General features: G+C 33.4%; 1 protein-coding gene and 1 long non-coding RNA gene across 3 annotated transcripts in view; one reads left to right on the plus strand and one right to left on the minus strand.

Moving 5' to 3' along the window:
* LOC141380025 (uncharacterized) overlaps positions 1-16,697 on the plus strand; it is a 60,581-nt gene that overhangs the window by 29,442 nt on the left and 14,442 nt on the right. The window contains exon 2 of one of the 2 annotated variants that reach the window (XR_012397273.1): positions 2,653-2,771. The exons of the other annotated variant lie outside the window; for it this stretch is intronic. This is a non-coding gene — a long non-coding RNA (uncharacterized lncRNA). The remainder of the gene's footprint in view (positions 1-2,652; positions 2,772-16,697) is intronic. 2 annotated transcript variants of the gene reach the window in all.
* The window catches only part of adamts2a (ADAM metallopeptidase with thrombospondin type 1 motif, 2a), a 169,128-nt gene continuing 164,448 nt past the window's right edge, over positions 12,018-16,697 (minus strand). Inside the window, exon 22 of the mRNA XM_695292.8 lies at positions 12,018-16,292. Within this exon, the coding sequence (XP_700384.4) occupies positions 15,511-16,292 (782 nt within the window). The 3' untranslated portion in view covers positions 12,018-15,510. The remainder of the gene's footprint in view (positions 16,293-16,697) is intronic.

The raw sequence follows: 16,697 nt of genomic DNA on the forward strand, positions 1-16,697 counted from the left end.
CTCAAAACAAATGGTGTAACAATTCTTTCCTTAAAAAGCTAACCTAAAACTGAATTTTTACATAGATTTAGATAAATAATGCCATATCAAATCAAATACAGTAATCAAATATCAAATATCAATATCAATATCAAACACTTCATTGTGGTACTTGTACTGGTACTGCTGCACTGTTGTTTTAATTTATCAATAGCGAACTCACAAAATAAAAGTTGCAGTGATTCATGTGTGATTGCTAAACTGCATTAGTCATTATGTTTCATCAGATAACCAGTAGTGTATGAAGCTGCTTTTAAAGAGCAAGACTAAATTGTGTATATTTAACATACATCAATAAACCTTTTCATTATGACCAACCCCAGCCTAGAACAATGAGTGCACCTGGCAACCCAACAGTGTCACAGGTGCATCGCTGCAAGGATTTCAGATGCCACCCGAGGTATCAAGCTCTTTTTCAGTAGAACATTTGGTGTTAGAAAGATGTTGATTTATTGAACTTTGATGAATTACAAATTGTGTTAACCTAATCCTGCGTTCACACCTGATGCTGTGATTTACATGTTAAGTCAATGCAAAGACCAAATAGACATCCTGCGGTGCAATTTGCACAAATGAGGTGGCACGAATGATAAACGAATATACAATGTTTATCAGCCTTCCTAAATCACATAAAGTACAGCTATTCTCTCAATAAAATCCATATCAGCCATTTAGCAATGAAGCTAGAGTCACTGGGCAAACAGAAGCCCTGCCCATGACGCAAATCTGAGTCTATTGTGAAGTGATTTTGATGTGCGAATGAAGCAAGTAAACTCAAAAAGTTCATGTGTCTATTTACGTGCAAATATCGCAATTTATTCCTCATAATTGTTTTACACCGTGCTGGTTGCTTTATGCCCTGTTGTAGTGAGGGAGCCTTTTTCAAAAATGTTGCACAGATACCAAAGCGATGAACCATCAACCAACTGTGGGGAATGTACACTACTGCACTTTGTTCACAGCAACTGCAGGGCCACAGTGCAACAAATCACCAGCTGCTACAACAGTGGTGACCAGGGCGAATATCACAGCACACAGTTTATCACAGATAGCGCCTGCGTAACTAACAACCCAGCAGGTTTAAGTCCTAGCTGGGTCAGTTAGAATTTCTCTGTGGAGTTTGCATGTTCTTGCCATAGTTGGCAATTCATTCCATTGTGGCAACGTCTGGAAATAGAGACTAGGCTAAAGGAAAATGAATGAGTGAATAAATATATAACAACTATAGATAAAATATACAAGTAAGCTATAAATAAAGTTTCTGTACTTGTGTTTACAACAGTTTGTATGTTAATTTCTTAAAATTATAATACATCTTAATATATTACAAAGCAACACTTTTTCATTTGTGTATGAACATTGTCATAAACACATTACAAATTTGTATGCATACATACTTAGTAAATGAAACCCAAAGCAGTTTTATTCAACAGCTAGAGATTAAATAAATTGTTAAATTATATATATATATATATATATATATATATATATATATATATATATATATATATATATATATATATATATATATATATATATATATATATTTGGCCATTAGGGGTTTATGTAAAATGATATACAACTTAAAACAGTTCTGTGTATAATCTAAATTATATAGAGGAATAGTAAACTACCAAGATTTCACATTTTATTGTTATTTTTTATTTTATTTTATTATTTTTTTTTACTTTTTAATTTGCTGAATAGCCTCCATTCTCTGATGTCTTAATAAATCCAACAAAGCATTTCGCTGTACCCTGAACTGGAAAGTCTGGTTTATGAGTAACTGTGCACGTGTACCTGTTTATCACGTGCAGGAGGGAGAGAGAGAGAGAGAGAGAGAGAGAGAGAGAGAGAGAGAGAGAGAGAGACCTGCTGAGAGATACTTTGAGAAGATGACCTTTATCATTCGCCCTCCATTGATAATGCGTTTAACAAGAGCGGAGGTTTACTAAAGACTGTTTTTTGCTCTCGGGCGACACGATACATTTACAGTCCTTGTGTTCGTGACTGCTGCATCATCTCCCTGTCTCTTTAATAAATGAAGCGTGCTGCATGTGATCTGGCATCAAAGGCTTTGATGAAGCTACATATGGCAAGCCAAAAATAACTCGGCCTCCTTTGATATTTTGCTAGTTATTTAAGAAAAAACATATTTTTTTTTAACTGCTGACTGCGTGACTTCTTGCGTCAGTAGTTAGCTGACTGTTTAGAGTGCGTTTTTAGATTTGGGACAGTATTTTAGAGATTATTTTTTCATGTGTTGTTGTTACAGGTTGTCAGAAGCATGGTGAATGTTAAAATATTATACAAGATACTATTCATCAAGAAAAAAAATAGGTGTTTAAGATAACAAAGATGTATCATTTATCTGATTATTATTATATTGCATTAAACAAAAGTATCATTTGTAACATGTGTAAATGTTTATATAAAAGTTAACATTTATATGTAATTTACTTAATTTTTAATTACTGTAAGTTTCCTATAATGTAATTATATAAAACTAAACTTTCAGTTTCCTTCATTTACAAATAACTCAAGAATTTGATCTGTTTTATAAGCAATGCCATTTAAATTAGGGCTGCATTTGCAATTTTCTAATCATTACAGATCTTATCTTAAGAAAGACTGAATATACTGAATTCCCAGAAGTATCCCAGATGATTAAAGGGATTTCTGTCAGCAACATTTCCATAAAAACCCAAACTACAGATATTTATGCACATTAGGTAAGCAACACCTCACTTCCTTTCTTCCTGAATCATTCATTATAATTTCACAACTTTTGTATAGTAGGACTATACTGAACACAAAAATGCAATATGACACAATATAAAGTTTGTTTGAAGTATGGATGTATTAACCCTACATACTTTTTTTTTGGATATTACCTTTTATGCAATTAAATATAAAACATCTGCAAAGTTTCCAAAATCAAAGTGCAATATAAATGGAGCTATTGTCTCCCAAAAGACAGAATCATTTATTTTTCTTTTGCTTTGACACTTTTCTCACTAGACAAGTGGACAAACATTTAAAAGTGTTTTGCTTTGACTAGATGATTTGGCGATTTCGACACTTGTTCAAAACTTTGAAACCTTTGCAAATAATTAATTTTGAATCAGTTGTTCTGAGAATAGATTTAATGGCTTGTGAATTCAGTAAATGAGGCTGGAGGCGCTAACTGTTAAAACTCTAAACCCCTGGCTTCAACATGGAAATTTTTTGTTTCTTTCTCATAGATGAATCCGAACATAGTGTTTACATAAATGCGATTGGGATGCACTTTTACAGTACATTTCGAGCTTCAAATCGAATATCTTGACAAGTGGATATCATGAATGTCGATATTCACACAGTTCTGTGAAATTTATACTTACCAATCTCAATACCAATTACACTGCTTTAAAAAGCAGTCTTCATATTTATCTATTTCAGGAGAAATACATTTTTTTCCATCCAGGGTTGTCTTAATTTTTGCCAATGTCTTGTAATGATGATAGGAGTTTTGGACTGCTGCACAAAGTCTTCTCAAACAGATCTCATAGAATCTCAATAGGGTTAAGGTCTGGACTATGTGGTGGCCAACCCATGTATAAAATCACATTTCATGCTCCCTGAACCACTTTTTCCACCACTCTGAAACAGGGTAAATCAAAACTCATCAGACCACATGACCGTCTTCTAATGCTCCAGAGACGAATGTGTGCCACTTTAGGCAGTTATGCGGTACTGGTGGTATTCCTTCGGCCCAGACAAAATTAATGTGAGCCTGAAGTAGCCACCTTTACAATGGCAAAGGGGGGCCAAAGATTCAAATTCATTTATGGGCCATTTAAGGCAAAGATTTGGCACTTATGGCAAAATGTAATCTGAATGTGAGCCCAATATGGCCCATGTTGAAAATGATAAATTTGGCCAAAATGACAGAGAACAAATGTGGGCCACAGGTGGCAAGATAGTGGCATAGTCATTTAAGGGTAATCTGTGTCTAAACCTAAAGTGGCCCAGCTATCTTAAGACATATGTGGGCCATTTTTGGCAAATATTTGGCACAGTAAGCTCAGGCTATTGCGGCTGTGAGCCTACTATGGCTCAGAGAAGATATGGCAAATATGGTCTATAGCCCTGAACCTCTTATTATAAAATTTATTTTAAACTGCTGTAACTTTTAAGAACTTTGCTTGAAAAGTGTGTTTATTACAGCAAACAAAATGAAGTGAGGCACAACCTGTGATGAAATAAAATAATTCACTGATGTTTACCAATGTTTAATCCATTATTAGAAGTAATAGGCCAGATCTGGGCCAGAATAAAAGCAAACTGTGGCCCAGAATAGGGCCAGTTCTAGTTTATTTGGTTGAATTCTGGATAATATGTGGTATTGCTTTGGCTTATTTGTGGCCCAGATCTGACAAACAGGATTGGACCACCCTAGAGCCATCATACCATTCAGTATGTGGTGCAGATTAAGTGTCTGGTGCGGGCCAGATCTGGACCAGAATAAAAGCAAACTGTGATCTGGCAAACAGATCTGGCAAACAGATCTGGCAAACAGGCGCGGACCGCCCAAGTGCCATCATTCCATGATGTAAGTGGGCCGGATGTAAGTGTCTACTGACATATTATTTAGCTGCATATATATATATATATATATATATATATATATATATATATATATATATATATATATATATATATATATATATATATATATATATATATATATATATATACACACACACACTATAGTGTTATACATAATAGTTTTATTAGTATTTTTATTCAATGTAAAAAGTAAGTTAAATCTTTGTATACTATAAATACATATGTACTATATATCATTTATTTAAATATGTGGGAAACAAATTAAAGATTCATTTTATTTAACAATTATTATATTATTTTATTTTTTTAATTCAACTATAGGGGTGGGGCCAGGTAGGGGGCCTTACAAGACAATGTGCCCAGGGGCCCCTGAGTTCTTAATCCGGGCCTGCTTTTAGTAGCCTATGTGATATTTTCACTTCAGTTTAGTAGACATTAAACATTAATAAGCACATTTTTTTTGTTCATTCTAAGTTTCACCGATTAGTATAAACACTGTAAATTGTTCACTCTTGATGATAACTATTTAGATTTAATTCAAATGTTCATTTTTCCATTGCTTGCTTCTGTGGACGCCACAAACACAATTATAAAAACTTGAAACCAATGCAAAATGTCAATTCGTAACTTTTTGATTTAGAAGGTAATTAGTATGAATTTGTACCATCGCGTTCGTACATTTCAGCATGATTTGCTCATCCCCCAATGAAAGTTGGATTTAGGGGTAGGATTTAATTTTTTTAACCTTCATACAAATGAAATCATAGGAATTACCCACTATTCAGATAACAGTATGGTTGTCTATTCTCGTGAGTTTGGGCTGATGAAACATGCTTTTAAATGTTTGCATTTTCAAGCCCCAAAAATGCTGGGTTCCACACAATTCCTTCATGTTGTCCCAACACAAATGGGTTAAGTTACACAAATTCAATCGAAGTAAAAATAGATAAATAAATTAATAAATAAATATATTATGCTAACAAATGGTTTAAGTAACTATTTGGAAATGGGTCAGATTACAACGAGAGAGAAATATTATGACAGTGCAAATTTAATGCATTTAAAAGGACTGTTGTTTAATTTATTTATCTTTTTTATGTTCATTTAGTTTTTTTTCCTCAAATTTTTTTGGCTTTTGTATATTAAATTTTAATCATATTCAATTATAACCAAATGACTGCAATAGTTGGGAACTAGTTTGTTTGAGTTTGTTAACAGGATAAAAGTTTGACTCTGTACAGAGATAGTTTTCTATTTTCTATTTTGCTTAAGAATCGATAAAACTTTTCATCGCTAAAATATATATATATATATATATACATATATATATATATATATATATATATATATATATATATATATATATATATATATATATATATATATATATATATGTATATATATAAAAGTAAGACGTCTTCCTAAAATACTTATTTTAAATAAGTAGTTTGAACATGCAGCAGAAATTCTTTTTTCAGTGTCTGCAAAATGTAAAAAAAAGAAAAGAAAAAAGGTTTTAGTTGAAAATTGTGTTGTCTAAATTTCCTTCTAATAGTAAAGCACATAACCTGCACTTTTAGCAGTATTTGGCTTCCATTAAAACCATTCCTGTCAGCGAAGACAGAAAAGACTCCAGGATGTCTACGAGGCATTTGTGCCAATTCATAATGGACTCAAACCACCGCCACCTTTATGCAATAAAAGAAAACGAGACACACTTTGTTGACAATTTGTGCACTGCAGTCATTTTGTGCACATTCTGACCAAGAGACAGTTGATTTAAAACACACAGATTATCCAATAGCTAAGTATTTGTGCTGCAAACAGCTTCTAACACATCTCAAAGAAATGTAAAGTGATGCGTTTAAAGCATTTTAAAAGCGTAATGTGATAAACAATAAAATTACACAACAGCATGTTACTTCACATAACTCTCAATTTGCCCTAAAAAAAAAGAAAAAAAGAAGTTCTACTCAGGGTTCATTTTAAGTAACTCTTACACAATGTGGTTACATAAAACGCCACCATGCAGAAGTGTGCGTTGGTTGAAGGGAGAGATAACAAGGCCCCAAGGTTTCAAAGCATTTTTTTTTTTGTAATTCACTGCTCTGCTGAATTATTCAGGTATTTTTAAGAAAAAGTCAACTTCAGCAGCGCAGGACACGCAACGGAGCGACCATTAAAGTTTCAGTGCTTCTCTCTGTGCTAAGAAATATGGACATGAAATATTGATGGGATGACACGATGGATTTGTTTGTTGTAAATGTCCTGCACATACTGTGTGAGAGTGAGAAGCAAGACAGAACATTCCTGGTGGTGTTCTCTGTGCTGATAAGAAAATTGCTAACAAAACACAATTAACACTTCTTAGTCATATTTGAAAGTTATTATGAATCATACATAGAAAGGATTTTATCCTTAAGATTTATTTTCCTTAAATACTGAAAGACCTTTTTAGCCCCTATGTGCTGTTGGGAATGTTTTCATCCACTCTAGGGGACACTTTGTGTCTTGTTTTGGCCATAACGTTCTCTGTTTCAGCTAGCAGAAAGGTTTTTGGGGACAAATCTTATGTTGACACATATTTTGAGAAAATGTTTTGAAATTAAAAACAAAACTCAAGAATACACTCTGGGCAAATTTACAAATCTTTTTTATGTTGTGGATGAAAGCATCCACTAAATTAAACTGCTGTATAAATGCATCTGATAAATATTTTTATCAATTGTTTTTTGCAGAAATCTGTTAATCAACCTCAGTCCTGATCAAAACTACTAAGTTGCTTAGAAAATTGATCTCTTTAATTGCCAAATTCATAAATGATGTCACTGATTTGGTGGAAAATACACAAAAAATAATTTTCAATATAAAAAGTTATTTTGGACTGGATTTTTTTTTTATCAAAGTCTTGAACATGTGAAACAACGTTGTCTTTGATGCATTGTTTTTGATTGCTTTTCATTTTTTCCCCTAATTTACTGTTGGTGGCTGTTTTTGCCCTAGCTGTTGACATCCATTATAAGCACATTTCTTTATTACAAAACCATGACATCATATAATCATGCATTTTTAATTGTTGGTGGTTTTCCTTGTTGATTAAAATTTCGAGGTAATATTGGTAATTTTAACTGTTGATCGTCAGTTAGCACCATTAAACCTTGAGTCCTGTGCAAAAAAAAAAAAAAAAGCTTAGTTTTTGGATTTTATATGGAGTACAAGAGCAAATTAAATTGTGTGTATGCGTGTCTGTGAGTGTGTGAGAGTGACATTTATACACTTATCTCGATGTGTCTAAGAAAATTTAAATATGCATCTTAGCTCTCAAAACTACATGGAGTAAACAAAAACAAAGACTGTGTGTTTATGCACCATCAAATGTGGTCATAATGAAAGTTAATGGGGCAAAAACAGTCACCAACAGTAAATTAGGGAGAAAAAAATTTAATCTAACAATACATCAAAGCCAATGTTGTTACTAATCGTTCACATGTCTAAGACTGTTATAAAGGTATAAAAAAAACATCAGATGTCACTGATTTTTCACCAAATCAGTGACATCTTTAGCGAACTTGGCAATTAAAGAGTCAAAATCCTGTTCATTTTCTAAACAATGTAGTAGTTTTGATCAGGACTGAGGTTAATTAACAGATTTATTATTATTATTTATTATTTCTGATGCATTTTTACAGCAGTTTATTTCAGTAGATGTTTTTATCCCGAACATAAAAAGGTAGTCCATTTGAACAGTGCACCAGGGGTCATATCCTGTATGATATTTTTACTTTACTTTTGGTCACTCAATATTTTTTTTTTATATGTCGTGAAACATTTTTTTCATACTTACAAATCATTATGAAACATACAGTTTAAAAGAAACAAAGCTGCATGTATATATTATCTTTTAAATTAATTTTATAGGTACCAAAAAAAAAACTATTAGTAGTCTGTCTGATATTTTTACTATAGGCGACACTAAATATTATATAAGCACATTTTTTTGTTCATACTATGTTTCACTGATCACTAAACACCAAATCCTTCACTCGTGATGATAATTATTTAGATTTGCTTCAAATGTTCATATTTTTTCAATGCTTGCTTCAATAGACGTTACAGTATAAACACAAGCACAGTCACTAGAATATACACATTTCTTAAGAGTATGTGTGTTTTTTTTGTGATAAAACAACTTCTAAGTTTCAGTAATATATACAAAATGGGAACTAAAATATGAAACATTGAAATAAATTGAATTGTAAATGGCATTGCTATTTTTAAATGTAATTAAAATGGATTTAAAATGAAATAGTCAAAAGTCAACACATTTTTTAAAGTTAAAAATATAAAAATACAGATTTTATAGTAAGCATAAATCATCATTTATATTTTTGATATTTGAATTTTTATTTGACTGTTTGCTTTGAGACTATAATTATCTAGATGCAGATAAGGTATACAGTATATTTTGTCATGTTTGTGTATTCCACATAGATATTCATCTGATGCAAAGGCTATAAGGAAACTGATTTATAAACATTTGACACGTGACAGCTTTGGTAAAGGACATTTTTTAAAGATGCCCTTCATGTTGTTATGCACAATTACAAGGACGCTTTATTGGTAATCTAAAATTTTGTTTAACAAAAAAAAAAAAGGAAGTTCACTCCCTATTTACACAGACTCATATGGTTCTTTCTTCAGAAAAAATACTAATATTTTAAAGAATGTTGGAATCATTAGCTAATTTGCCATTCAAAGATGCTAGTTAGATTTATGTGCAAAACAGGAAAATCACAAACAACATTTGCAAATAAAACAGTGTTTCCATCCAAAACAAAACCATCACTTCTTATAAAGCTGGTGACAAATATCAAAAAGAAAATTGTAATTTGGTGTGATATATAAGAGAAGTCACTGTGGGCCTTTTTTCACATGATAAATTACTTGCACCTCAGAAGACGAAACACAATAAACGCGCTGTGGCTTTTGGAGGAGATTGCTTTTTAGGAACGCAGATGCTCAAGACAGCAGCTTCACATAGAAGATCGTAAATTAAAACAGTGTCAGTTAAGCTTTTAGAGTTTAAGTTCAGTTCAGTTTAGCTCAGTTCAGTGTGGTGAATTCTGAGAGGTAATGATACCAAACCACACTGATGATGAAGTTTGGCTGAAAATTTTAGAATGACCATAATAACATTACAAATGTTTTACAAGGTGGTCGGTCTGCTAACTTGTCTATTAATGGTGTCTCATGGCACCCATTTTTGTTATCACATAATCTTTTTGTAACAAAAATACTTTTTTTTCTCTCTGATACTCATGCTGGAATTTGTTCAATAAAGTATAGTTTATGCATCATTTTACTTGGATAAAAACTATATGTTTTTTATGCATGTTTTCAAAATGTATGTTCATTTTGTAATTTCCGTTGAGCATTGTATTGTGCGATATTCCAAAATGTTCATTCAAATAGGTGGACGGAAATATGCTGTAGCTATTGACAGCCATAGTGTGAAATAAAACCTATTGACAACCAATTTCCAACATTTTTCTAAATATCTACCTTTGTAATTAACACAAAAATAGAAAAACAGGCTTTGGTAAATAAATGATGACAGAACTTTGTATATTTGGTAAACTCTCTTAATGCCTATGTTAAATAAAACTTTTATAAAACTATTATTATGATATTTATAGTCATTTCAGAAAATTAATGAATTCTAATAAACCTAAGGTACATATACAGCAGCAATTAAACCTTTATAGTCACGTTGACTTTGCAGCAATAATAAGACAAGCTATTTAGGTCAGGCCTTCATTTCATTTGTCTAATGACACAAGGTTGCTTTAATGTGAAAACAGCAACTTTGAGACCTTGACCACGAGCAGTATGCAAAACAAACCATAAAATCATGAAGCACAATTTCACTAAACTGCCATCTGCTGTCTGTAAATGTAACACACACAGAACCTAAAATAAAAGCTTTTTTTTTCATCTCTAAATAAAGCAAAACAAACTAATCTGTATGAGATTAACCCTTGCATACAGTTTTATGAACTATGATTTTTGTCTTTTTCATTAAATATTTTGTTTAAATTAATTTATTATTTATTAAACTATTTATTAAAATTCATGCATTGCATATATATATATATATATATATATATATATATATATATATATATATATATATATATATATCATCCTAATTTCATTTCAGAAATCTATTTACTAACATTTGAAGTATATGCAAAATTATTATTATATAAAAAGAAAAATTATAAACTAATTTTAAAAACTAGGCTACTCCAAGGGGCGTAAGGACAAATATTTAAGTAAAAAAAATACAAATTTTCACAGTGGAATGAACCACTAACCTATCCACCATATGTTTAATGCAGCGGATGCCCTTCTAGCTACAACCCATCACTGGGAAACACCCATACACTCTCATTCCACACATACACTACAGCCAATTTAGCATACACAATTGACCTATAGCGCATACCTTTGGGGAAAACGGAGCATGGAAACCCACGCAAACATGGGGAAAACATGCCAATTGACCCAAGGCTCAAACCAGCGACCTTTTTGGTGAGGCAACAGCGCTACCCACTGTGCCACCACACCACCCCATCAAACAAACGACTAAAAATTAATATATATATATATATATATATATATATATATATATATATATATATATATATATATATATATATATATATATATATATATATATATATATTAAAAGTAGTATACACAATGTAATTTAAAGGGTTTAAATCCATTAAATCAATGAATGTTTGGAAGTCGTCATTAAAGCCTTTTTTCCTATGTGTTTTAAAATTGAAGCTCAACGGCGAAGTAGCCTATGTCCTGTGAACCAAAATAAATCCTTCCAGGAATGAGAAATTGAGAGAGATTAAGATGAAAACAACTCACGTCACACCAGGAAAAAGTGATGAAGAGAAACATCGCCATCTTGTGGAAATCGGTTGGTTCCTCCCTGGCGGCAAATTATTTGACAGACTTTCTTTTCAAACGTTGAATGAAACGTATAGACCGACCAACGCCATTAGCTCTGCAACTTTATTAAATCAAGTATGTGCTGAGTCAAAAATGTTGACGTCGTCCACAGTCGTATCGATTGAATCAAGTATGTAGATATTTCATTTTTGTTTTACCTTATAATACTCACACTGGTTTCTAAGACAATGAGGAAGAGATTTCTTGCCTCTTGCATAAGTGTAGGATTGTCAATCATGCCGCATGCACAAAAAGTGGTCTGATAAACACAAAAGTGCACAGGTGCTTCAATAAATAGAAAATTACAGTTTATATTTACAACATTTACGAAGGGATACGAGATCTGTGCATTTATTAAGAAGGAAACTAGATGATGTTTTGCTAAGGAATCGACAATAGGGTAAAACAAAAATAAAAAATCCAAGCAATCATAAGTGGCTGTTCACACTCGTGTCCATCTGTGTTGTTCTTCTCTCATGTAAACACTGCGGCATATTTGACTGCTGCAATTCATCTCGCTGTTTATTCAACATCTTGCTCATATAGTTTACATTCCATTATGCTGCATCTGGCTCTTTTACATTTATTGATTTAGCAGAATATAAATGTTTTCTTAACACATGAACAGAAACCTAAGGGTTATAATTTTTCAACATATGGTTCATGGTGTCCAAACTTGAGGTGGTTCGTACGAACAATAACTGTAGTTTCGTTATAAAAGATTTGCCCTCAGAGATTTTGTTATATGTTCAAGCTGCTCATGCAGATCCATAAAATAAAAAAAAGAGTTTGTGACTTGAGTTGAACTTCATATGTAGCACCGTTATTGACAATAAAGTGGATATTTTATGCCTGAAAGAATTAAAAAAATCTTGCTTATAATAATTACCACTGGTCAGAATTTAGAAAAAATGTGAGTGCACCATTACAGTTCTTCAGGTGGACCCTTGTGATATCTTTGGGAACCATGAAATCTGGATTCTTATGAGGGCAAAATATTTCCACACACAGGTACAGGTTGGTCTGAAAAACTGACAAAAGACAACCTAGCAGATAAACTGAAAAAAATCAATGTACATTTTAAACAAGCACTCTTGATGTGTTTGGACAAGGTGAACAAGATGGTGAAAAATCACTCCCCTGATGACAATGAAAATTAAACAGGTTTGATTTTGGAGAAATAAACAAGACGGTGGCTTCACCAGCTAACCAAAACTTATGTAAAAGCAACAAACCAGTTACAACAGACAAACTAACAGCTGATTTGATTCTGCTTTCTGTAGTTTCAGTTAACCTTTAATGGAGAGGCAATGATAACAACATGATGTTTCCCTTATAAAGTATTTCTAACATTTATATGTTAGAAAAAAATGACAAATTTTGTGACTTATGATTTATGGATTTCTTCATTCCGCAATAGTGTCATGTGCAACATCTTTCATTTAAGTGCATTCAAACAGCAAAACATTTAAAAACTCTCCTATAAGTCGGTCCAAACTGTTTGATTTTGCTGGCTAAGACAAATTTGAGCAAAATCTGAGGTCTTTCATGTGACATGCATGATTCACAATGATTTTCAGCTCATAATTAAGTTCTAGCAGGGAAATTGTGTGACTCAAACGTGCTGTCAACAGCACCATTTAGACCTTGACTCTGGCCAAGTTTACTCCTGGTATTCAGACGTGTTTACATCAGTCCAATCACAAGTGAACAGCACTAAATAAAGGTGTAATAGAATCTGAACATTCTGGGCATCGTTTGAAGCATGCAGTTCAGGTGAATTCTTCTAAACACATGGTCAGTTCTCTGTCTAAAGCAGGGACAAATAAATAGCTGTAATTAAAACCGACTGTGTTGTGCTGTATCTGGTCTTGTTTAGACAAAACAGATGCATGTAAACACACCAAACGAATGACAGCTAACTGAAATTGGAAGATATGTTCTGCACCTGTGTCAGAGGATGTAGCTTTACAAACCCACTACCTGTGTGTCTGTCACATGCATCTGCAGTAGTCTGTATTTTCCTTTCACAAAGGGAAACTCCTACACATACAAACTGTAAACAAAGCACTTGCGTACCATTTTCAGTTTGCAAATATTTAAGAAATGTAACAAAATTACAGCTGGCTTCTTGGTATATACTTTAAACGTGTCATTTGCTTATTCACTTATGTTTTCACGCTCAGATTTGTAGCTGAACAGCCAATCAGAGCGCACTCTTTCAATGGCAGCAGACAGATTCAGTATGCTGAATCTGTCAACCTCCCTTCAACATGAGCCAAAAAAGAGGTGATGCTCACTGATGGCCTGCAGCTGCCTAACAGGCAGCCATCTTTAAGAGTTGTACTGTACCTATATGAGTTATTTGGCATTTCTTTGTGTTCGTGTGCTGCTGCGCATCCTTGTAATAAACATAGTTTACATGTGTTGCATATTAACGTATAGGCGAATAAAAGCCATTCAACGGACTGTAGTCCAAGTTTTAGTTGGTCAATGGCACAGCTGTTAACAAATGTTGCATCAAAATAGCAACAATAATGCAAAGTGGACCAACATAAATGAGAAAGTACACCAAAACAAGGTATTCATACTTTGTTGCATTGTAACGAAACACACAAAAGAGTTCTAGTTGACTTGCATGCTTTCCCACTCACATGTGAAGGTATTGAGTACTTATGAACACTAAACGTTCTTGCAATTGTGTTCAGTGTTCATCATGGAACAATGATCCAATTAGATTCAAGGGATACATTTACAGCTCATGTTTAGGCTTATAGTTAGGGTTTTGTGTAGGGATGTCCAGATCTGATCACGTGATTGGAAATTGGGCCCTATCACATGGTTTCATACTCGGATCAGAATTGAAGGTTACTTCCAAATCAGGACTTAATTTTTTTAAACATTTTTTTTACATTTTATTTTTATATTTTATATACTAGATTTTTTTGTATACTTACTGTTGCACAGAAGTCAAAAAGTGAAGAATTGATGTAATTTTTATCACTTGAATGTTCAAGCTACCTAACAAAAATTCTCTGTTACAATAGAGTTGTTAAAATAAGGTGAATTAAATAAAAAATAAGGAACATCTTGTATCTGTTTCTTCGCTTTTCTTTATTATTTTTGTTATGTATTATTGAAGTAACGGATCGAGTTTTGGTATAGGTAGATACTTCAAATCAAATGACTCTGACTCGAGGGCAAAAAAAACCTGATTGGGACATCCATAGTTTTGTGCTTTCATGTCATTGGTGTCCAGCTATAAATCCTCAATGATTTTGGGAATAATTTACTGTAAGAGTTGGGGATTTGGTATGGATTACATTTTCAAACAGGAAAGATGTTCCAGGATCAACATAATAGATGTAAATCCAGGACTTCATCATACTTTGCAAAATCAGACCCAGCCATGTTAATACCAGAAAGAAATGGTAATACAACTCAGCTGATCACTTGAGATTGGATCACTAAAAACATGTTAATACCAGCTGCAAACAAGATCAACAATGTGCATCCTACAGTCTGACTGTTGATGTTTACGTTTACCCAAGATCTCACAGGGATCGACTGTAAAGGACTGCAAAACATCACATAGCCAGTAGCTAGCTTAAACTGCTGAATCTCCACATTGGTATTTATCAATCTTGTACATTTTAAAGGCAAAATGTGGTAAACCCCTGCGAAAATGTCTTCAAAACTTTTTTTAAGACTGAGATTTGGGCTTATTTCCTTTTTTAAAAATTGTAAATGCAAAGAGAGTGTGTAGAGGCCACGAAACCACTTCAAAAATATACTCACAAAATACCACAGGGATAGAGGGAAGCAAATCTATCAGTCTCCGGGTTTTCGTTTCAGTCTTTGAAGCAGGAAGTCCTGTCGTCTTTTTTCTGCAAGAAGCTCCTGAATTCTTTTATTTTGTGTTTTCTCACGAAACGACACTCGCTTTCTAGGGACAAAGTGGTTGAGTGCCACCTCATTGGGACTGACAATCCTGTAGGACACATCAATGGAGTTGTTCTCCTTCTTGTCCTCTGAGAGATGCAGACTGACTATGGCAGGAGGGCTCGTTGTGGCAGTAACATTCGGCTGTGGCGTTGTCAAAAGCGTCATTTCAATGTTTTCATTTTCAGGTGTAGTTGTATATTGTGGAGTTGTTGACCAAGGCTTGGAGGACGATGAGATGAACTCTGATGATTCAGACTCTGAGACTGAGCTCCATGTTTCGTCTTCATAGAAGGACCCACTGCTTTCCTCTTCATAGTCAAATGAATCGGGATGTTTTGTGAAAGCTCCAGTTGTAAAAGTGATTGTTGTCGTTTGCTTTAGAGTTTTGGTGGTTGCTGATGTGGGACTGATGTCTGTCCATCTGCTGATTGATGGAGTGGTTGTTGTGCTGGGTTTCTGTGAGGTCCTGAAAAGCAGTGTGGTGCGAATGGGAGTTTTGGGTGGGGTAGCAGTGGTGTAGGTCCAGGGTCGAGTCAGGTTGAATTGAGAGGTGTAGTTGGTCTCGCTGCAGGACTTGCAGCACATCTGTCTGTAGCCGGGGTTGGAGCAGTACATACTGAGCACCTCCATTCGGCAGAACACAGATTTGTCTCCTTTACAGCGGGACCCTGAGAGAAAATCCAACAGGAAAAGCAGTGTGAAGTTACTCACGTCATGTAATACATATAACTATGAAGAAAAAAGGAGTAAGAAGATTGAAAACGGAATAAGAAAATGTAATAAAAGAGTGTGCAGTAAGCATGCAGCATTGACAGATAGTTAGTGATGTAAATACAAAAATAAAAATAATGAAATTAATAAATATTTTAAAAGGCTTAGCCAAGATTTAGGCCAACACAGTAATGATAATTGAAACAAGTAAATATGTCCAATTTTATTTTTAACATAGAAATTTAGGCCAACACAGTAATGATAATCGAAAAAAGTAAATATGTCCTATTTTATTTTTAACATAGAAATACCACTGTACAAAGAACAGTATTAAAATAATAATATAATAATACCTTGGTGGG

The sequence above is a fragment of the Danio rerio genome, chromosome 21, assembly GCF_049306965.1.
Source record: "Danio rerio strain Tuebingen ecotype United States chromosome 21, GRCz12tu, whole genome shotgun sequence".
Taxonomy (NCBI): domain Eukaryota; kingdom Metazoa; phylum Chordata; class Actinopteri; order Cypriniformes; family Danionidae; genus Danio; species Danio rerio.